Raw genomic sequence first — 24,417 nt, forward strand, 5'->3', positions numbered from 1 at the left:
AAGCGGCGACGTGTCCCCTGTCTTGCCCGCGCAGTTTGAATTTCTGTGCCACAGTCTGAGATTCTTTGCAAACGAACTGTTTCCATGGAGCCTTCAAGAAGAAGCAAACATTCCCCAGTGTGGCAACATTTTTATCTCATTTCCCCAAATAAGGTAAGTGTTCTTTTCATCTAGGTTTGCATTTATGTAGTATCAATCAATCAATATATTGCATTCTTTTCCAAAGAGAACTGTGCAAAGGAGTTTGGGTACAATAACACCTCATCTATGCTGAGGCATTTACGTGCCTTGTATACAGATACACAGGCCAACAGATGTGCATCATCCCATGGTAAGTCTTATTGAAATGCTATTATAATTATCCACTTCCAATTTTGTTACAATATTGGTATATCAACCACAACTTTCACAGAACTAGTATTCATAGATTTCTTTTTTCTTTTCTTTTTTCTTCCAGTGACCAGGAGCTGGATCGGATTGGTCTCCATGATTGTTGGAGACACACAGCCTTTCAGCATTGTGGAGGATCAGGGATTTAGAAATTTTGTTTCTAAATTAGATCCAACCTATGTAATCCCCACAAGGAAGGTGCGTTCGGTCACAAAGTGTGAAGGTAGTTTTATGTACAAAAAAAACCCAAGCACTATTTCCTTTTTTTTCCCCTGTTAGGCTGTGAAGGCTATAGTTGAGGGGAAACAAGAGGCTAAACCTCTGTTACAGAATGTAACTGCAGTTAGCCTAACATCGGACATGTGGACATCCATTAACATGGATACCTATCTGGCTGTCACATGCCACTGCATTGATAGCAACACGACATTGAGGTCAGCTCTCCTGGGAGTGGTGCATTTTGCTGACAAACGCAGTGCATTGCTCCTGTTGACCAGCAGAGGGGTTTGTGTGCACATGACGCCTCGAGAAATGAATCTATTTGCAAACGGCTTGGTTGGAAAGCCTCAAAACCCAATGAAGCCTCATGTGCTCATCACCTGTTTTTTTTTTTTTTTAATGACCAGTAGTTTTGTTTGCCTTTTTCTTAAATGTTTTTTGAATGAACTCTGTCCCCACTTCCTTGCATCCCTACACTTGGGTCACAGATTTGACAAAGTAAAAGAGCCTTTGTTTTTAGAAAAGACTGTATTTTAATGTCTTGTTACAAAGGTGGTTTTCTTTTCATTGATGTTGACATACTTTATGTACAGTGAATATCAAATCCACCCAGTCAAGTGAAATGTTATTCAGCAGTTAAGAAAAGGTGGTCACATGCACATCCTCTCACTAGATGTCTTGTCATGTTCATGAAATGGTACAAAAAAAACAACATTGACTCGGTAACAAAACAGATTTATCCTCGTTTGTTCTCATCCTGGGAATCAGAGGCTCCATAATACAGTCCAGCCCGCTGCCACCTTGAAAGTCCAGCGGCCTTCTGCGCACGAAGCCATGAACATTATCTCCTGTCCAAGCAGGAAGAAACCTAGTAAGACTCGCTGAAGACGGAAAAGGCTCCAGGCCTGTCGACACTGAGCACATTCAGAACATTTCTTCACAGAAGAAACCCCAGGCTCTCATGGCCGGTGGAACCTAGGGAGACAAATGTGAGGAGATGAATGTAAGTGGTCATAGCCTTCTAAGATTGCTGCTGTTAATCAGATGTACGTAGGTGTCTATTTTGACTTAGTGTATCATTACTTCCAACCTTCCTCTGGGTCATTGTCACAATGCAGGGCTCTGGTTTCAAACTCAAACAAGCTTAGCCAAGGATACATTGGCATTCTATTATTTCCTCCCAAGTGTCCCTAACTGAGGAATCTCCATCTATTTTTAGCTCCTATGGCCCTCCTTGGATGAACATGGAGGAGCTAAATTGAGCATGCTGCTTCCCAGAATAGCTGCTCCCATATACAGTATGAGTGCGCTTCAAAACACAAACCTCGTAAGGTGTTTGCTGGATGCGTGTACTTCCATTTCAGTGCTTTTGAACTCATTCAGCTCTTTACGGATGGCAGCCTGCGAGAAGAGGAAAAAACAAAGCAATGTGCTACAGGCCTTTCTGCTGAACTGCTGAACATGGAACCATAGTGGTACCTTGTCTGCTGCCGAGAGCCTCGTCCAGGGCTTGTCCGCCCTCCTGTCATAGTCCTGAGCTTTGGCCACTTCCACATAGTCACTGAAGCGGATCAGAATCTTTCTGTCACGAAGTTCGTCGACTGTGGGCCGCTGGTTGAGCTGCAACACATGAGAAATGAAACCTACGTATATTGTCGCCATTTCAATTGATACAAACAAGTAGAGGCATTCATATTTTGAAGAAAAAAAGAAAGAAAAAGAATGTGAACCTTTCTGTTAAGCCTCTGTTTGATCTCTCTCCTCTCCTCTTGTTCTGTCTGGTCGTTTCTCTCTGGAAGGGGAAAAAAGACAAGATTTTCATTGCTGTTGTTAGCAAGCAGACTCATGCAAAAACTGCTACACAGATTTTAACAAGAGTTTGGACCAAAGAAAATCTGATCAATTGTACGTCTTCAAGATTTGTTATATGGTTTTGGTGCATTTGTAGGTATTGGGTATTTTGTGATATATTTTTTAAAATACAATACATTATGTAAAACAAAAATAAAAACAGCATCCATTCAACCATCCCTTTTTGACCAGAGATTATACGCAATGTTTGTGGCTTGTTTGTTTATATTATGTTTCTAAATGGCATGTTTTAGTCTATTGTATTCAATTGAAAAGATTTTCTCTGGTCCCAACAAAACAAACACATTCGAATGATGAAGAAAAAAAAAAAAACACAGTTGTCCTCACACTCAAGAGGTTTACAGCAAAGGCCCTTGCATAATGTAACACTGTTATTATTAATGTATTGTGTTGTGCAGTATTTCCCCCTCCAGCAGTCATTTACTCTGTATAAATGAATAGCATGACCTTACGTTTCAAAATGTTCCGACTCTCCAGCTCCTCCACGTTGGGTCTCTGGCTCAGCCTCCTGCGCAGAAACACCAAAACCACGTTTTGAACCATTGTCCACTGTCCAACAGTCATGGCCCTGTCTTCTTTGTACTTCTGCCACTTTGCCTATGTCTCCATCTTGCATCCGAACCCCGGCTGTGATACTTGGGAAGAGGCGTTCCGAACATCTGGAATCCTCAAATGCTGCCCTGCACTTGTTTTGCTGGACTATTCAGGGACGCCAAGACTCCTCATGTCTAGCCTGTGCACTACGGTGCTCTACGAGCTCGAGCACTCTACTACATGAGCTTTTCAAGTGAGTCGTGATGGGCTGCCCGCGTGGCTCTGCCTCAGTCTCCCTGGTTACTGCATGCGTAATGAGTACTGGGCAGGGCTTAGCGGGCTCCTACTCACGGCATCCCCGATCTCCTGATGTGTACTGTACTAGCGGCACATCCAAGGGATTGCCTTTTACATTTGAAGTGCCCAGATTAATATTTCGGTATCAAAAGATACATATCAATCAATATGTTTAAAAGCAAATCTATTGAATTAACTCTTTTAAATTCTAGTAACTGTCTTAATGAATGAAATGAGAATGCATTTTGATTACGTTATTCGAATTCTAGATTCTTTTAGAAACTGGTGGACACTCATTGAATTGTTCCTTTATCAGCCTGTCAGGTGCCCTCGGCAGCAAGGCCTCCAGAAAAGGTATGTTACCCAGAATACCCTACATGAGCTTGCGAACTATTAATATGTGATATGAATAATAAATGCGGTCCACACTACATAGCTGAAGTCGACCACAAAGGGTTCAAAGTACGGAGTAGTAGGAAACTTTTGTTGTGGGACTCCCTTCATCCCTTGTTCCAAGTTGACGCTTTGTACTTGTGACCTGGGCAATATCAAGCTGGAACACAATGTATTTACCTTTTCGACCATCTGTTTCACAATTGAGTGACATAACCAAAATAGTGAGGTGACCTAAAATTAACTTAACATTTTAGGTATTGTTACCCCAATTTTATAGAACCCGAAGAAACAAGTCACTGATTCTTTCTTTCTATCAATTACACTTTTCATTTCTGTACGTGTATGTTGTTGTATTTGTCATCTCTAGTCACAGTAGATGAAGCTGATTGGAGATGTGTTTTGCATTATGTAAGGAATGCAGACCCATATAGCAAGCAGTCTCTGTTAATTAACACGTGCTTGACTTTGCATCCGAAAATAGCATGAGCTGCCAGCCTTTGTGGTTCATAGGAAACACAACTAGAGGGTATTTAAATGTCTCCTAATACACTTAAACAGCAGTTCAGGTCCACCATGTGTATAAGAACGTTGAAATGTTTTCTTTTAATTTTCAGCTGAAATGTTTTACTGTCATGTGCCATCGGAATGGAAAAAAACAACAATTATTCCTTCAAAAACACTCCTCTACTGCTTTATTACATTTGAAATAAACGCACATGACCATCCTCTGAGTTGCTAGGCAACTACAGTCTCTGTCTCAGATAATGGTCGTTTCGTAGCAATCCTCATGTTCTCCCTAGCAACAAACTGAAGGGGAATTCTCTGTTACACACAGAGCTGCTGGTATGATGCTATTTTTAGAACAAAGAAAAAAAACAAGTTTTTTTCTAGTGTTGAGGCTTATTAGGTAGTACATTGTTAAAATCAAACAAGGCCTATTTTTTGGTCTCACACATCTTATGAGTCAGACACTCACTCTTCCCTTTATTTAGGATCGTTTGTGATGAAATGTGAGACATTTAACGTTAGATTCTGCCCAATGAAACAACCACCTTGTAACATTGTGAGGATAATAAGTCAGAGATGATGCTCGCAACGATATTGAACTGTGTCTATTTTTTTATTCAGTAGTTTGGTGCTGTCCTTGAATAATATTTTTTTGGGCCCAAGAAAGCCCTAAGCAGTGAAGAAAAAATAAAGTATATATTGTTACGTTATGATAGTCGATCTTTTAGAAATGCATTGACAAATTTACCAAAATGAAATTTATTAAGTGCAGATATTTTAAACTGTGCATGTGCTGATAAAAATGGCTTCTTAGGGTACGCTATATAGTTGTAGAATGAAAATATGCTGGAGATAGGAGGGATGAAATCTGGCTCCTTTATGTCTATCTTATTTCTCAGGTTCACCGCACACTGCATATGCTTTATTCGCGTTTTAAGTGCTCCCTCACGTCTCTTTTCTATGACTCCTACTCATTATTCATTATTGAGCGAAGTGAAGCTAAGAATAGAAAAAGCCAAGTGTGACTGCAGCATAGTCACGAGGCGGGACTCTCTAAAAATAGAAAGGTCATCAATCAAGTGTACTCGTGTGGACAGAGTTTCATCACCGTTACCATGAGGCCTGATAGCATTTTTTTGCTGGATGTGCAGCAAATAATGCAGCAGGTCTTCGTGGTCTTACACGGACGGATAAGAATAACGAGCTGGGAATAAAGCTGTGATATATTTGCTGCCAAATCCACAGATGTATTTCATGGACTGTGTTGGACAGAGCAAATGAACTGTAATAAGAACCCCTATTTCGACCGCTCGTCAGCTATATGTTGCCAGGGCTAATGGCTTTGTGCTGACAGTGGAGAATGTTAACACTGAGATTTATTTGGTAAATCTCCCCATTAAAAATATATGATCTACCCCTCTTTGGTGTGAATATGTGTAAATGGTGGTTTGTCTTCATGTGTCCTGATTATTCCGAGGTGTGTCCCACTTCTTCAGCTGGGATAGACTCCAGCTCACCTGCAACCCCGCCAAGACAAGGAGTGAAAACAAACAACCAACCAAACCAACAGATGGATCCGTTGACTGTACTGATTACAGTTTTCATAGATGGATTGTTGCAGTTATGTTTTTGGACTAGCACAAAAGCACTATGCAAAACCAAAAAGCCCGAGTCGTGCATCAGAACGGAGCACAAAAAAAGTTCATGAATTCAAAAGCAGCCTGCAACAGCTACTGTCTGGAATGAGCCTTTACATAACTGTCTCACTGCCGTGCTTGCTACAAGTGCATTAAAAATCACTCATCCTGCATCCTCCCATATGAAAGCTTCTGTCTTTATGTAGGATGTTTGAAAGCAAGTCAGAAAAGACATTTTCTTTGACTAAAATGTAGATGAGTCTCACAGATCTAAGAATCCATAGGGTAGCAACAGTATTCTCTGAGACAAGGTGCAACATTGTTGCTCCAGCAAATGCGGGAGCCTCTTTGTGCTTACTTGTAAGTTATGTTTGCTTATGCAATGCATTCAGCGGCGTGCCTCGAGTTTGTTATGCGAATGCTAAAGAACCAGGGTCGTGATGTGGCAGATTCGCAATTATCAGCGCTGTTATTCAATTTGAACATTGCGTTCCTTGGCCGTGTTTGAAAAAACAAACTATTCTATTTTTAGCGCAGCATGCAGGCACTCGCTAATGTGAGTCAGTGGATCTTGAACAAAGAGGTTTCCTGGAAGCACGCTCTGTCTGTGCCTGTTGCTGAGACGGATTGCTCGCTCATATAATCGTTTGTTCAGTGTCCAGTATTCACGTCAATGATTTTTCAACAACAACCCAAAAAAAAACTGCCTGAAAAGAACATAACATTTTTGTCATTGGGAAATTGGGAATAGTCAGTGGCAAACTCAGAACTCAGTACTAAGAAGCACAACACTAAGGCACTACTATGATAGTGTCGTGCTTCTTTCTGAGTAAGAGAATACTTTTAAATCCAGGTTGAAAACTAATGTTTTTTCTTATACTACTATGCTCATTGATTGATACGATTGAGGTCTTGTAGCCATTTGTACAATCGAATTTCCAGGCTTTTTCTTGCACTATAAATTCTTTTTGTAATTTTAATGCGCTACTATTTATTTCTTTACTCTGTTTTTAAATGTCTTTCGTTCTTTTGTTTGTAAATTGTTTTAAATGTACTTTTAATTACAAAAAGCATATTGAGTTACCTTGTGTATGAAATACGCAATATAAATAAAGCTGCTTAATTTTTCCTTGACTTCTATTCCATCCGTCCATCTGTCCGCCCGTCCATCCATCAATCCATTCATTCAAATACTACATAGCTCAGGAAACATCCAACAAAACGTGCAAGTGTACCAATGTTGAGTCCCAACTAGCCTGTCTCTCGAGAGGCGTGCCTATTAGATTTAGTCATTTGGTGTGGGGCCCCGTTCTAATTGCTATACAAAGCGCTCGTGATTACTTCATCTCCCTGGACTGCCCTCTCGGTTGAACACTGAGAACATCCGCCTCACATTTTAGAGGTGCAGGGTTTGATTATTATTAGATGTTATTGTGAGAGTGAATATTTGTTTGTATGTGTGCCCTGCAATTTCATGGCGACCAATTTGGGGTGTCTCCCGTTTACCGCCCAATGTCAGCTGGGATTGGCTCCAGCATGCCCACGACCCTCGTGAGGAGAAGCGGTTCACAAGTTGAATTAATATTAATAAATACTAAATAAATACTTCATGAGAACTGTACTGTTCTTCACTATTCTCTTTTCTTTCTGTCACCCTCGACTAAAATCACATAATATCTGACACATCCGAGGCATAGTATACGCCCGCTACAACATCCGCCATGGTGCACGACTAAGTTGCCGAACAAGCAACAACAACAAAAACAGAAGCAGCATTACAACTATCAATGTTTGTTACAGGTCTAACTTGCCATCATCAATAATTTCAAGTAAATTGCTTACTTAGCTAGTTTCATTTCAATCTGCTGCCGTATTTCTTGGCGCTCCTGGTCGCTCCTCGCTGGGAAGATGTTCCGGTCCTCCAGCTCTTGCTTGGTGGGCCGGTTCCGTAGTTTGACAGCCAGTAGCTCCTTTCTCAACCTGCGAGGAAGTGTGCCTGCAGAAAATAATAAATTAAAAAGAATCTGTGTGCCCATCTTTTGCGTTTCGTACAAGTAAGATTGTGCATGAATTAGGACAAGACCTGCAAACTTTGAGCCTTACTGTACATACTGTGTTTGGGGTTTTTGATGTGGTTAAAAGCCACCAGTTGCCTCAAAACACTCAACAGTCAACATAAAAAGAATGTTCACGCTCTGTGGAGATCTCTTTGGGCTTGAGTAGTGGTTTTTCAACATCTGGGACTACAGCAAATCACATAACCCACCAGAGATGACAGAGTCGTTCCAACCATCCAGGTCAGTGGGGAGGCCTGATGCGTTGGAGAAGCACTGGTCCAGCCGCACATTCTCCTTATTCTCCTCCGCCTCCTTCTTGGGCCAGTCGGAGCTGCCACCTCCAACGCACATACTTGTCAGAGAAGATGTGTGTTGGTTCTCTGAGCTGCAAGAACGAGAAAGGCGTCCATCGGAGCACCACAGCCGCGGGGGAGATGAGCCCTGCTCACACCCTTCATGCACACTGCATGGAAAAACAACCACGGGAAGAGAAATGTCAACCAAAAGGTCATGACACTGCCAGGAGATCTGGATTTAAAAAACAAACGACTCATCCCAAAGCGGGTTGCAAATAGCGACTTGTTACATACCAAATACAAAGTTAGACATTCGACCTGAAATAGTCTGCATGTTCCCCGTGATCTCTGAATTTGTTTTTAAGTTGACGTGTGCAGGCTCACCTCTCCTGTCTGTTCTTGGTGGCGAATGCTCTTTGGAGTTCCTCCATAATACAACTAGGGGGCATAGGTGGGTGAATCATATTGCCAAGGTGAGGTGACCCTGAGGAGTTGGACAGGGGCCCTCTTAGGGGAAGAGTGATGGGCACCAGACTCTCCGTGGGCCTGTGTGGAGGCTCTTTCGGGTGGTAAGAGTTTGGGTGGTGAAGAGGGAGTGATGCAGGGCCTGAATCTGAGAAAGAAAATATTTATTATCCAGTCATCCATCACTCCATCCATGCATGTTTTTATTATTATATGAACAATTCAAATCAAATGTTGGCTTATCTGGACATAATTATTGGGTCAGCTGGCCATTTCAACCCCTACTCCACCCCTACCCCCTCCTTACACACGCACGCACGCATGCACACACACACACACACACACACACACACACACACACACACACACACACACACACACACACACACAATCAAAGTGCACGTTCTTAAAGCTACTGGGTTAAAGATTGGACACATACGTATATTGTAAAAAAAAAAATAGAATCTTGAGGTTGTTTTGAATATACAAAAATGGGTTGTTTAAGGTAAAACAAAAAAGGGATTTGGGTCAAATTTGTGCAATTTTTAACCAAAAGTGGGTTGTTTTTAAACCTGCCATTTTTAAGCGTGCACCTAGAAGCCATAACAGTTTGCGAGCTTTCCAGAAGACTTTCCAAAGGATCTTTCTTCACTGTTTGTTTAAGCTTATCCCCCAAAATTTGAAATGCACTTTGAGATCAGGACTTTCAAGTTCCTAAAAAACAAGCTAATGCAGCCATGCAAACATGGAGTAATAAAAGTGCCCCATCAAGTTAAGTATGACAGTGTCCAAAATATGTATCTTAACACTCACTGTCTCCAGTGATAAGCTGCGGCAAAGGTTTTGGAGGTACTTGTGGAGGAGATGTTCCTGAAGCAATCTCCTCCTCCGGTCTGTCTTCCATTCGCTCTCTGACATCCTGCAGGCCTTCGGCTAACTCTCCCACAGGATGTGCCCCTTGGTCCAAGTCCTCATCTTTAAGTGCTGCATTTACAGCTTCCTGCAGACGCTCGCAGTCCTGGAGGGGGCTGACCACTTGAAGATGGATAATGGGGGAGAAATGGTTCGTACAGTTATTTTTGCCCTTTAGTGTTTAGTGTAATGTGTTGTGGTGATGTTGTGTTTTTAAACTGGTGAATTGGGTGGCCGAAAAGTAAAAAAAACATTAATCTATTTTCTATACTGCTTGTCCTTAGTAGTTTAAAGGGTGAGCACAGTTGGACTTAAAACATGCATGAATTAACATGTATTTTTATATTCTTTTTTTAATTTTTAAAACCTTTTTTAATTCATATTTGTACTTTTATTTGGTATTATACACATTACAAATGTAATTGTAATGACAGGGAGGGACCTTTCTACCTGGAAGGGGATGCTCCTCCTCTGGTCCAAGGTATTCCACACTGCTGACCGTGAGGTTTGAGTTCAAAGGTCCCCCAAAACTGCCAAGCAGGAGTGTTCCATCTGAACAGCAGCCCTGACCGGAGCAGTTTGGGTCGTGGTAGAGAAGGCCGCTGGATAATGCTACATCTGTTAATGGAGACAAGCAGGACAGGAGGTGATCATATCAGTAATGTGTTTGAGTGTGTATTTCCTGAATCCCGTCTACTTCTTTTTTTCCTGACTCTTAAACAAAGTAATAGCAGTCCCCTGTTGCGTACCTGTGGAACTCTGTTTTAGCTTTTCATTTTTCTTTTTCCTCCACTTCCAGGGCTTGAAGATGCGGCCCAGTGTGGCCAGCTTACTATTCCGCCTGATGGGGGGAGTGTGGACTCCGGTCACCAGGCAGCCGGTCCTTAGCACCCTCTGCTGGTCCAGCACATCTACTGATTATAAGATGTATGCCAGGGTTAGGGTGTTTAATGGAATTCACGCTTTTAAAGGGCCTACGGTGACCTTTAAAAACATTTAATGACATCAAATGACAAAACAGCATCACAAATGGATTTCCACACAACTGCTTCTAGTATAAAAATTATACATCCAATCATCCTTTGTCTTAACTGCTTATTCTGATTTGGTTGCGGCCGAACTGGAGCATATTCTATCAGACATAGTGGGTTACACCCTGGACTGTCCGCCAACCAATCACAGGGCACATGTAGACAAACAACCATTCAATGGACAATTTAAATAGGAAAGCCAGAGGAGTGATTCAAACCCTGAGTATCAGAACAATGCAGTAGCCCATGTTTAATTGTAATAATAATAATAATTAAAAATAATAGAAACAATCATAAACATAATAATGCAACAAACAGTAAGGTCGTTATAGTTATAACTTGCAGTGGTGTAGAACAACAAAGTCACACTGAGCCCTATTTCAGGGAAATTAAAAATGATTGAAAAACAAAGAATTTCACAGCAAAGATATCCGAAATTGAAAAACTATGAAAACTATGAAATATGAAAGCATAGGGACACTCAAATTACTGTGCCGTAATTTGTTTTGTGCTTCCATTCTTATTGTGCACACAAAGCCCTTCTCCAACATTAAAGCAACTTGGAATTCTCACAATAACAAATACCAGGAAGTATGAAAATGAAGTAAAAATGGAAATAAGCATAACAGCAAGATGGGTGGGGGCTGATTTCTTTTTTCAAATATTCAACTGATGGGAGGACGATTTGTGATTGGAGTGTGACGTACAGTCAAGGAGGATGGGGTGGGCCCCTTGTGAAGTTTTTTTTTGTGTGTCTTTTGTGTCTTCACATTGACAACATGTTGTTTGAAAGGTGTGGGTGAATGTAAGGACAGCGGACAGCGTGACGGAAGAACAAGAACGACTGAGGTTGGAGGGGATTTTTGTTCAAGTGAGCTTGAGAAGTGACCCACAAAAGGTCACACAGCATGCCCATGTCACTCATGTCTTTATCTTGCTTGCGTACCTCAAGACGGGTGGCGCCGCTAACTGGATCCAGGTCAATGTTGAAGGGAAATGCACCAAAGAGTGCAAAAAAAGAGGAGGAGCAAATGGGAGGAGGGGTAGGAGCGTTGTCTGTATCTATGTGTATGTGGAAAGGGGAGAGGGGGTGGGGTCAGACCCACTACTGTTGCCATGACGACCACATCCAGATGCTGCTGCAGCAGTGGGTGCTGGTGGGATTGAGCGAGTCAGCTTAGAAGGAGAGGGGGAGAGCCCCCCTCAACACAAACACACACACACTCGTGCACAGACGCACACACACACGCACACAAATACTGCCACATCTAACGACAGTGGCTGGGCATCAAGTGCATTGTGGGAAAGGATGGTGGACGAGGAGAGAAGCCACATGGAGGATGAGATACGTGCTTCCTTTTGAAGGCGGGGAAAGAAGCCACATGGAGGAGGAGATACGTGCTTCCTTTTGAAGGCGGGAAGAGGGGTGGAAGAGGGTGTTTAGAAGGGGGGTTCCAGTTAGAAGGAGGAAGGGGGGCTGTTGCTATCCGGAAGAGATGGCCAGAGAATGTGGGCTCGTCCAATCAGGAAGCAGCCCTTCGTAATGCATACCAAGCCCTTCTTTTGTAGAGCAGGGTTTTGTTCACAGAAAATGACAGGGGAACATGGGAATTACGTGTAAACACATGCAAGCACATGGAGATTTCTTTTCTCCCCCCGATGAGGAACTAATGAAATGCGCTTTCAGTATAGCATGACCAGGCACCATGTGGCAATGAAACGCCCATTTAATTAATCCGCTTGAGAAAACTGGACTTAGTCATTCTTTGTATGAACAGTCAGCTTGCTAAAATGCCGGCAGTATAACATAAATCATGAACAACAAACAACATATTACAAGCTGCATATTAGGCAGCTTCAGAGCAGTGAAATACGTAACAACAAAAAGATTTGTGAATGAAATTAAGTCATTAATATAATAATTTTGCATGGTGAGAAATTTAACACAGCAGATGCTGCGTGAGCCACTAGCCGCCACGCCCCACTTAAACAGCTCGTCAGCACCTTTGAGAACATTAGATCTCATGACTAGCAATGCACACAGACCCCTGGGGTATGAATAATTTCTGGCTTTACGGTACACATACATATATTGTATATTGTCTCCATGAGTGGACACCTCCTTCCTTACTCACTACAACGCTAGCTCGCCTCCTCATTTGCCCCCTGGCTTTACAACTGTGCTGCCATCTGTCCGTGGCCTTTCTGCCTCATGGGCCCGGCCACACAAAATGACTAGCAGGAAGTTAGTAAGGAGCAGACGGGCTCCAGCGACATGAAATGAAAACAGTTTGCGCGACAAAAAGACTGTGATCAGTCTTGGTTGTCAAGTGAGTCATTAACAGAAAAGCTGAGATGATTTTGATTGAAATTCTGTTACGAAGTAATATACTGTAATCTTGATGCAGGTTTCATGCTTTGTTTTGGGTTAGGGTTCTCTGTGGAATGAATGTGCGATCAAACATGCACACTTTTTTTTATGGCAATTTTGAAACCATTTATTCAGTAATCCATACCAGAAAGACATCAGTTAAAAAAGTCACTTGTCTAGTGACATCTTAGCTGTTTTATCCCAGAAAAATATACACAATAATAATGATAATCATAATAATAATAATAACAATAATAATCATAATAATAACAATAATATCACACATTTTTAAATTCAAAGGACTCAAGATCATCTTGTAAAACAACAATAAATAATATAACAGTAGTAGATCGCACGTGAATAGTTCATGAAGCAGCACCGAATAATAGAAAAGCCATTTTGTTGACAAATTCGGGAAAAAAAAGGATTTGTAATCAGTAGTATGAATTTTGTTGGATTTCTTCTCATAGATGATACTAACTGCTTGGAAATGGCGAGAAAATGATTGGTCGCTATCAGACTATACAATTCTAATACTATCCTATAGATACCGATGTAGCAATGCATCATGGTTCTATCCGATATAAACCAGACATACTGTATGGCCCCATGTTTGGGGAGGGCTGTCTCAGATCATTTACAATGCAAGTGTGCAGTTCCTCTGCACTGTGCAGACCACTGGCATCAAGAGTGAGAAATAATATCAGTGAGGCCAGGAGCCGATAGGCAAGGCCAGAGGCCCTTGTTAGTTACCATATGTTACTCATGACAGTGAGGACTCTGTAATGAGGAAAAGCCGCTCTGAAGCAACAATATGACAATTCAATGAGAACTGATGTTTTTTAATTGTTAGTTTGGAACTATGAACATTTATTTGTTGTAAAATAGACTGATGAAAGATTGCAATAAAGCTTGTGGAGCTGTTGTGCTCTCTGGGTGTCCTCCACCAAGTCAAGTAGAGCCTTTTTTTTTGCACCTTAGAGCAGGTGTGTTTCCAATCTGTGCCATATCATAGTCATAGTTGCCCCCAGGGAGGCAGTTATAACTGTGAAACCATATAAATTGCTAGAGCTGTACACCTACAAAAACGCAAAACAAACAGTTTTCTTTCTGTAAACCGCAAGAGCTTTATAATTTAAAATGAAATATCGGCGCTGTTGGACTTTTTGTGATGGTACACCTGTGGGGGGGTGCAAGAGCAAGAATCTTCGGCACTAAAAACTAAACTGAAGTGATGAAATGGGACAGGAGAGAGTTCAACTGATTTTTCTGTATGTGTTACTCGTCAGATGTAGAACAACATCCATCCATCCAGGGAGACAGGGATCCAATTTCTCTGGCCAAATTCAGGTAAACAATAGAAAAAACATTTCTATTATGAGGATTTTAATAAATTCTTTAATAACAATCCAAGTAGCCATAATTTTTTTAAATATCTTTGCAGTAATTGGTCATAATAGACTTTCTTTTTGAGCACTAATTGGTCATAAATAGTCATTTTTGCAGCCTCATAACAACTCACTCGGTTTTATATTTTCATACTTTATATTTCATGAATTCCCAATGTAGCTTCTTTTTCTTTTTTCTTTTCTTTCCGCTTTTTGTACACTTAGAATGTGACATCTATGATCCCGCAGCTCTCCTACTGGTCAATATAGACTTCATTGTTTCTCCTCTCACATCTATACGAACAGCCTCAAGCAACTTGTGCACCAAGTGGAATAAAACTGCATCCCCTGTATGCAAAGTGCCAATGTGAAAGAACCTATGGTGGATGTATATTCAGGAATCAGATTTATGATTGTATTTACGTGGGTCTCAGCTCCACTGGTTCACTGAAGACTTCAGTATGTGTGAATGTATGTGTGTGAATGGTTGCCTCTGCAACACAGGTGTCAAACGCCAGTCCTTGAGGGCCACTAACCTGCATGTTTGAGATGTTTCTCTTCACCAACACACCAGGGTTGTGATCAGACTCCTGAAGAGATTCATTTAATTAAGAAGTGTTGCAGGAGGCCAATATCTAAAACATCTAAAACATCTATTATAGTGACCCTGGAGGGCTGAGGTTTGACACTTGTGCTCCACAGCATGTGTTGGTCCTGTGATTGCCAGGTGATAAGTGGTGGGTGTATACTGACCGGCACCTTAAAGTCAAGTAGATAGCTTCCAGTTTCTTTGTGACTTTCAACTCAGATATCAGACCACACTCTGAATTTACCTAACGCTCTTGCGTGGGTATTATTGTAATTCTCTAGCTTTCGAATAGATCATGCACAAATATCTTACATATCATTAAGCTAGAGGAAAAATGGTAGTGCTACAAATAACTGGAGACACATGGAACATGTGCGTGTGTCGCTGCAGACACGCCTCTGCATTTCACACACTAGAAAAAAAAAAAAGATTGGCTATCTTTGACTAAAGGTGTGAAAGACTCAGTCCTGCCATCAGATCCACAAAATAATAACTGAAAACGTAGGAAAGAAAAGTCATTTTATGTTTCACCAGAAGATAGCAATGCCTTCGGGTGCTTTGAGAAATAAATATGCTCCAAACAAACCTTGTGTCTCTGAACACGCAACTTTCATAGTTGTGTTAGGTGTCAGAGTGACAACCTTGCTGCGTGACCCTTGTGTGGGCCTTTTCAGTCCATTTAAAAAATGGAGGCTGTCGTGAAGAAAAGGAAAGTAGAAATTGGCATTATTTTTTTTTACTGAAATACTTTGACGAATTGATAAGACACAGGCTGTTTTCTAGGGATTCAATATAAGTGCCACTGCCAGACAAAACATGCAAACTATGACAAGGTGCCTGGTAACAAACACCGTGAATAACTGAAGCAACCCAAAACTGAATGGTCAGCCCCCCCACAATCTCACCTCGCCAAACCTGGTCCTCTTTGCAAAACATTCAGACACATTCATTCTGCCTGCCACTATTTTTAATCCACTTAGATGGCAATATATTATCAAGCACTTTACACCCTTTGCAATCGTCCCAGAAGATTTTTCCAATATTTTGGAATGTGTCTAAACATTTTGACCATTTATGAGCTCAGATGATATGAAAGAGAGAGCACCTCACAGTCTCTGTTTTTGTTCACCCCAACAGTAATGGAAGTTAAGATCAAGGTCCTTCAAACCAAGCACACACAAGTGCACTGGAGCACAGTCACGGGAAGAACGTGTCTTGCGGAAGGAGTCGTGGCAGCGTGGTTCAGCGGTACAGTGGTCTTACCTCAACCCAGTGCTTGTAAGTCAATGAAGAAGCAGTGTGATGTGCTTTGAAGGGGGTCTTATGAAAATCCTCCTTGATTAAGGAGGATGCAAAGGAGAAAAGTGAGGCTTATCTGGTAAATGCTAATAATATCATTAATTCATGCTATTTACTGTCCATTAATTCAGGTTAATAAATAAAATTTTGGGCATGTAAAGACTCCATCGAAAAGAGCATTCCAGTGCCTTGAGTACACGGGTCTCCACAATGACAGCATTTTGATTTTAGAGCACATTACTCTGTCCAAGCAGGAAAGCCTCTGTTCGCAATGAATCACATCAAAGATACGTTTCCATCTTGGATCCTCACAAGTGTACGTGCAGAAACACAAGTGTGGCCAATTGAAATTTATTCAACACAAATGTAAAAACTCGATTTGCAGCTGGTGGGAATCTCACACACGAATATTCAGCATATCTATTTCACATACCAAACTCAAATTGGTACATTAGATGCCACAGACATGGCAAGTTGAGCTACAGCAAGTGTCTTGGATGTAATTTTTCATGGCCATAATACCAGCCCATGTATGATGCACAGCATGTAGTTTTCATTCATCTGTATAATAAGCATGGCATGTAATACTTAAGCACACCACACAAATTTGCTGACTGTTACTGCTAAAAAAGGATCGTGTCAATATGTATACAGTATGACCTTAGCTAGACAAAAATATGTATACGTACAAAAATATACTGTCATAGACTGTAATTCATAAACTTGGGTGAGACCCCATTGCGAGGCAGACATCCTTACCATTGAGACAAGTTTTAAATGGCAGAGATGTGAATATATTTCCATGAAAAGTAAATTAAATAGAGCTCACTGACTATTAATTGCTGTTCAAAATGGTATCCCTAAACCCAACACACTGTAGCATTCATCCATTTTTTTATACTGCATATTCTAGTCAGGATCACAGGAAGGTGGAGTCTATTCTATCTTGTGGCAAAAGACTGGTTGCCAGTCAATCACAGGGGTGGATGCAGACATACAATCATTCACACTGTCACCAAGTGGGACCGCCTACACAGATTTCAAGCGAATGAACCACTGCACCATCAGGGACTTGTTCGACAAACACTGCATGTTAAGGGGGGGGGAATCTAAAATACAATTTGCAGGATTAGCCTCAGGTGGCCTGAGTCATCTGAGAAATGGAAGAAGGGCAGAAGAAAACGTTCAATCATCAGACATTGAACTTGTTGCTTTTGCTTTTTGTGTGGGTCAAATACAATACATTTCACTGAGAGTTTGTGTGTGTGCTGCCTTAGGGCGTTCTAATCACTGACTGACACTGTCCTTGGTGCTGAACCACACACCACTCACTGTATATCACCTAATGTGGACAAGTGCTATAGAAAATCTACATTTTTTTCAGAAAGTATAACAAGTATAATAATCAGAGTGAGATTATCGGACTAACGATAAAGGGCCCTATTTTCATTTTTTTTCTTTTGACATTTTGTTTGAATTTGCGATGATAGCATAATGTAGAATGGAAGTACACTTTTCCAAGCCAGAGTCTACTCTTTGTAACCAAATTTGTAGATACACTGGTGGGCAAGGCAGAAACGCCCAGAAAGGCGAAGTGCATCTACCAAGTTCATAAACATGGCAAACTAAACTAAGACATTGCTCCTGCACGAAAATGACGATGTGGCCGATTTTATGGCAAGCACGGACTATTTCTGTTACCGGATTATCTGGTGCCTCGGGGCGAGGCTGCTTCATGATGAGCGAAACACGGCCCCAAACATGAAAACCAGACTTGCGCTGGCATGAAGTTACGCCATTTCTTAAGATGAGCGCCCCAGTCCATCAAAATAGGGGCCGAACCGTCAACTAAAACTTCTGCATGTTTTCTTCATCTTCCTGTACATTCCCCATCATGACAAAGTTGAAGTTCTGTGATACTGCAATTGCAGCATTAGCACTGATAACAGTCAACAAGCATTGAGTGAATGTACAGAGTTTTGATTGTGGGTTTATTTGCACGTTTTCCCTTTACTTGTCATAACTACTATATTAATATTCCTTTGTGGAAATTGGTAAAATAGTACACATTTGTGAGTACTGTCTTTGCCTTCTTGCCAGCAACACTTTAATTCATATCCTCCTCATGAATGTACCGTATTCCTCCTGGTACTATCTGATTCATCCTTGTATTTAATTTAGCATCTCCTGAGAGGCATTGCCAGAGAAGCTCAATGAGTCTGTGGTAGACATACTGTAAGTGCCCGTCTCCATTTCCTACCACTCACTTATTGTCATTTCATTTTCTCACGGCCAACTTACTGACCAACATCATCTGCATAGTTACCTACTCACTGACCGACCGACTAAACATACCTCCTCACCCTTTGGGTTTTGTGTCATTTGGCCCTAATTTGTCATTCAAACATTTCAAACAATAATTTCCTGCGAAGTAAAAACACGTAATAACAATTATATAATGTTATTGCTTGACTTCTAAATATACTAGTGCTTGTTGAAGCATTTTCTAAATGACACGTCAAAAGACAATGCTATCTGTGGTGCACCCTTCAGACTGTCATGGCTACTCAGCAATTAGGGAAGCTTTGGCTGTCTTTCAATAAAACGGCCACGTCCTCATGTCTTTCTCTCCTTGTGCAAATTCCCTCTCCTCCAGCCAAACCCTTGTCCATGTCTTTCTGTCTTGCTTTTACCCACTTAACGCCAAAGATACTGTCTGCACAACCCTGAAATTTCACTGCCCGCACAGGGTTAAGCTATAACTCTTCATGCGTTCAACTTCCTGAACTCAGTTTAACATTGTTGCACTCTGCCAAATGCCATTAGCCTACATTAGTTTTATGGGGATTTGTTTTGATCTTCCTTTTGTCTTCCTGCGCTGTGCTTTTTCTTCCCTACAAAGAGCTGCCAGTTTCCTTTTGCATCAGTACAAGCCTCCGTCACGCACGCTCGCAAACATGCAGACAAACATGCAGGTGTAAGGACAAAAACAACAGCCGCTGCAACACATGCCGCAGACACGGAAATGCGTCTCATCGGTGGAAGCAGACGAGTCACTTGAGGCTTTTGTTGCTCTCGTCTTTCAGCTGTTTTCTTGAGTAGCTGAGCTCCGGCAAGCGGGACTCGAGAAGTTATCCAGATGCAGGTTATCCTTATTCAGTAATTGAGGAGCCACTCAGTGTCACTTTGACAATGCAATGACATCACATACTAGCAGGGAGGGATAGCAGGAATTATTAAGATTTGAATTACAGAAGTAAAGAGCAAGAAGGAATAAAAAACTGAAATGATTTGCCTGTGGGTCACATGGATGAAAGAAGTGGGGTTTTATTGGAACCTGTTGTGTAAATGCAGCTTTGGTGCCATAAACAGCTGTTTTTGGCAGCATCTATTTTGGTTTACCCAATTAAGCTCGCTCTAGGTTGTCTCTCCGCCTCTTCTGCCAGCTGCCCTTCCCTCCAGCAGGAATCTTGCACTGCTGTCACTTTGCATCCTGCAGGCCTTGTTATGATACGGTATGCGTGACAACTGCAGGATGCAAGGCAATATACATATATTGTACTGTGCACAAGAATTAGGTCATCATTCGATACGCCTTTTTTCAGCAGTGCTCATGACCATATGTATATGATGATTGTATAATTTGTCACATAGCTGCACCATGTAGTTGTGCAACACAGCTCTAAATCACCTCAAAAATATTCACCTTCGCCCTTTCCTTCTTTCCAGGTTCCGCTTCCTGATTTGAAGTCGGGGTGAAGGAGTGTGGAGTGTGTTATGCCAAACAGAATAGTATATAGTCATGGCTTATGCATAGATGTTCAAGCCCAATTTAAGTTCCGGCCTTACCAAGATCTTAATGAGGACAAAAAGATGAAAAAGATGCTCTGAGCCCCAGTTTCACTTGTTCAGTGTTGGAGTTAGTAGTTGCTGCTTGGGGGAGTTGCTAGACTGCAGAGGTAGGGTCTATGTAGATGTTGTTCAATTTCTTTATGTCATGTTGACTGTCTACAAGCAGAAAATGAAACATCACTTTCAGGGTTCGAGTTACACCCTGAGCTAACACATACTATATCAGAAACTTGAGAAAACGATATCATAACAGCGGAGTACACAGCACACAACAAAAGAGAGCATTTCAAAAATATTAACGTTTTATACTGCATGGTTGCTATTTACAACAGCTTTTGTAGATGCAAATCTAAACTGCTTTGGGGATTGGCCACCTATGTTGTCATCCACACATGAAAATAGTGTTTAGTATGTCTCATTTACATGAATAATAGCTTTTGCACAGGAAAATTGCAATATTGCCCAAAAAAATGAACATGACTATAAACCATCAAGTTGTCATCCATATAAAACTCTGAAACACGTTCTCTAAAAAAGTGCAATATTTTTACAAGTCTCTTTTCAGACAGTCAAAACTACTATCATGAAATGTTTAATAGAAGTTGCAAAGTTTCATGATGGTCCAGGAAGCGGCTCAGATCTACCACTTGACTTGACTGAGTGTTTCTTCAAGGGCTCTGTGGAGATGTGCATCACCGTAGGACAGATGAATAGCTTTATAGTGACTATGATTCAACCAACAAGTGGTTGTGACTGAAGCACGCTCCCTTAAAGCTGACCATGACTAATGAGTGACTGGGGTGAAGAGATGCTCTGCGACAGAAAATCGGAAGTGAGAACATAATTAGCCTGAGCGTCACGTAGGTGCAGGTGCATGACGGGCTGGCTCATGACAGCGTTTACTAAAAGCGAAAACTACCTACCTACATACCTAGGTAGGAAATGCTCATTGATCTCGTCATCATTTCTGCAGTCATTAGTTTTAATAGTATTTAATCAGATTTCATGCGAGAGCTATACTTTCACAGATTAAAATTTCACTACCAAAGTTGCCTAACCGACTGTATATTTACAAGGAACTTCACATTCCTTTTATTCTTTTAATGCTGCTACTTGCCACACTGAATGACATTATTATGATGGTAATACCACACAGGAATTGTGTCCTGTCTTTTTCTTTTAAGGACTGTTGCTTTTGTCAGACACATCATTTCATCAAGCATCATCTTCATAATTTTAATTTGACACACGACTGAAAAATAATGTACTGTAGTTGTTATTTACTAGTCTTGGCAGCACGGTTTTGGGTTTGAACTTCCTGTGTGTAATTTACATGTTCTTCTTGTCTTTTTGTGTGTTTTCACTCTGGCTTCCTCTCCTCCCGTATTCCAAAAGCACATGTTAGGTTGTTCATAAGTGTATGTGAAAGTGTTTTTGTTCATACACTATGTGTCCTGTGATTGGATTTTTACTAGTCGAGAGCGTACTCTGCCTCTTACCCAAAGTCATTTCTATGGTTAGGTTTCTCGGACAAGTGATATACATATACTAAGTGATGTATGTGTAAATATTAAATAGCTAATATGCACGTTCCTTAAAAAAGTGTTATTTACGCCCCAAAAATAAACTCACTTAATTCAGATTGGGCGGCTCGGTGGCGCACTGGGTAGCACGTCGGCCTCACAGTTAGGAGGGTGCGGGTTCGATTCCACCTCCGGCCCTCCCTGTGTGGAGTTTGCATGTTCTCCCCGGGCCCGCGTGGGTTTTCTCCGGGCACTCCGGTTTGCTCCCACATCCCAAAAACATGCTTGGTAGGCCGATTGAAGACTCCAGATTGTCCCTAGGTGTGAGTGTGAGTGCAAATGGTTGTTTGTCTCTGTGTGCCCTGCGATTGGCTGGCAACCGGTTCAGGGTGTCCCCCGCCTACTGCTCGATGACGGCTGGGATAGGCTCCAGCACGCCCGCGACCCCCGTGGGGACTAAGTGGTACAGAAAATGGATGGATGGATAATTCAGATTGCACATGAACTCAATAAAAAAAATGGTTACTGATGAAATAATGAGGTTATATAGTAACACTGCAGCTCTGCACTGATGCAATAAGTAAATAAGTTCAGAAAACATTTGTAAATATCAGCGCTGTCGGCAGAAACCTCCTATGTCTAAATTTGGCCAAATTAATATGGTTTCACAAAGTGATACTATTTTTCAGCTCCCACATTATTAACACATTACTGTTATTTTCCAAATTATGGATCAAAGTTAAGTGCTTAAAATGACTTGCTGACATCAATATGCAGGTCACAACATCTTCAACAGGATAAACCGTGTTGAAACTGGATGGATGGATGTTTACAATATAAATAAATGGACTGAGTGATGTGGAAGATAGACATACATACATACATACATACATACATACATACATACATACATACATACATACATACATACATACATACATACATACATACATACATACATACATACATACATACATACATACATACATACATACATACATACATACATACATACATACATACATACATACATACATACATACATACATACATACATACATACATACATACATACATACATACATACATTCATACATTCATACATTCATACAGACATACAGACAGACAGACAGACAGACAGACAGACAGACAGACAGACAGACAGACAGACCACAGAGAGAAATAGTATAGAGATAAAGACAATGTCACAGACAGTGTACGCCTTTGCAGCCACGAAGACCACAACTGTGTTGAGGGGTGTTAAAGTAATCCTTTGGCAAAGACTGGTGCCCCAGATGCTAGCTTGGTGATGAGCCTCATGCAGAGGGGGTTGTCCCATTGTGTGTGCATTGGGTCAACAGACCAGACGCTGTCATTGCAGCTGCACACTGACTGTACTTACTGGCTGTGTGTCATTTACGTAGTGTACTTGGGTGGTACTGTACAACTTTGGCATACTTTGCACAAGTGTCACCATTATGTGTGTGGGCATTCTCTCTGATGACTTTGGCCCTTGTTAGCGTGGAGGATCTGCTGGGGAGTTGGTGTTGTTTACTCAGGTTGCGTCAAGCACTCAGTGTGACATTAACACATCTACCAACGTGTGAATTAGACCGTCCAAAAGTGGGTACGGATGCAGCCAAGGTCCATTTAAACCCAGCGTTGGGGAGGATGAGAGGAGAAGACAGGTAGGAATTTCCTAGAGTCAATAGCTGGGCTCATTAGTGAACAGGTGAAAAGGAAAAGTCATGCTTTTTCTGTCTGCATCATTTAGTGGAGCATCCATTGTCGTGTGCGTAAAACTCTTTACGTGTGGGAGGGAGGACTGACTTGAAGCAAGCCCACACACACAATGCAACTACAAATAGCCTCTTATGTAAAAAAAAAAATACAAATAAAAAAATACAGGCTTTTCCCCAAATACATTTGAGAATAATGAGCATTTAGAGTAAACTGTAAACTTAGTTGCACCTCATCAAGCTGCGGCTGCTGTCATTAAAGACCAACATGCACAAGGATGACTAACACCGAGACTCCATGTTGAAAAGCACACCTGCCGTGTCAATGGATCTGCAAAGTGATGGCTGTGGTGAATCAGGGGCATTCTATGCTTCCACGGATGGCATCACGTGATATTCATCATAACAGTGAGGGGCTCAGTATGCAGGGAGACAAGGGTGGTGTCACAGGCTTAATGAGACTGACTTGCATGTCAAGATGAGTTTGTGCAAATGCAACGCCTGCAACAAAAAAAAGACAAACTAGAACCTATGTTCCCTCGGTGGACAATGCTGGCTCACAACATAGGGCAACAACTGGCAGCATTGTTCATATTGATGAGTGTTGCACCGAATGAGCAACATGCATGCAAACGTGTGCATTGTGACACACTTGCTGATGCCACAGGCGTCTTTACAACCATCAGCTTGCTTAATTAATTGTGCAGGGAGCAGTGCGGCCACTGATGTGGTAAATTAATTTTTATATTTGGGTTCAGTCAACATCCAATGCGCGGGGGGTGGGGTCATCGGCGGTATTTACCCCAATATGAAGAAGGCATTTTACGGAAGGGAAATAACAACAACGCCATTTATGCTATAGATAAATATATCCGCAGAACGATGCAGTTACCTTACCTGTGCAGTGAGCCAAATCGATCCCCGGTTCGGTGAGTATATTCGGGTCACTTTGAGATCTGCCTCGCTGCAGACAGCCGTCTATTCCATCCGATGTGGCCATGGGTGGACAGCACAGGAATCCTGGATCAAATATTAAGAAGCCA

At 41.5% G+C, this 24,417-nt stretch overlaps 1 protein-coding gene across 1 annotated transcript; it reads right to left on the reverse strand.

Moving 5' to 3' along the window:
• Window positions 1-1,118: 1,118 nt before the first annotated feature.
• phactr3a (phosphatase and actin regulator 3a) lies at window positions 1,119-24,374 on the reverse strand. The gene is made up of 12 exons (XM_061272444.1): window positions 24,272-24,374; window positions 10,332-10,496; window positions 10,033-10,200; window positions 9,484-9,705; window positions 8,590-8,818; window positions 8,119-8,372; window positions 7,695-7,848; window positions 2,934-2,989; window positions 2,340-2,401; window positions 2,089-2,229; window positions 1,934-2,010; window positions 1,119-1,584 (listed from the first exon to the last, which is right to left on the reverse strand). Exons 1-12 carry the CDS (start codon window positions 24,372-24,374, stop codon window positions 1,569-1,571), a joined length of 1,647 nt encoding a protein of 548 aa, XP_061128428.1. The 3' UTR covers window positions 1,119-1,568.
• Between the last annotated feature and the right edge of the window lie 43 nt (window positions 24,375-24,417).

The sequence above is a fragment of the Syngnathus typhle genome, linkage group LG2 (assembly GCF_033458585.1).
Source record: "Syngnathus typhle isolate RoL2023-S1 ecotype Sweden linkage group LG2, RoL_Styp_1.0, whole genome shotgun sequence".
NCBI classification, from domain to species: domain Eukaryota; kingdom Metazoa; phylum Chordata; class Actinopteri; order Syngnathiformes; family Syngnathidae; genus Syngnathus; species Syngnathus typhle.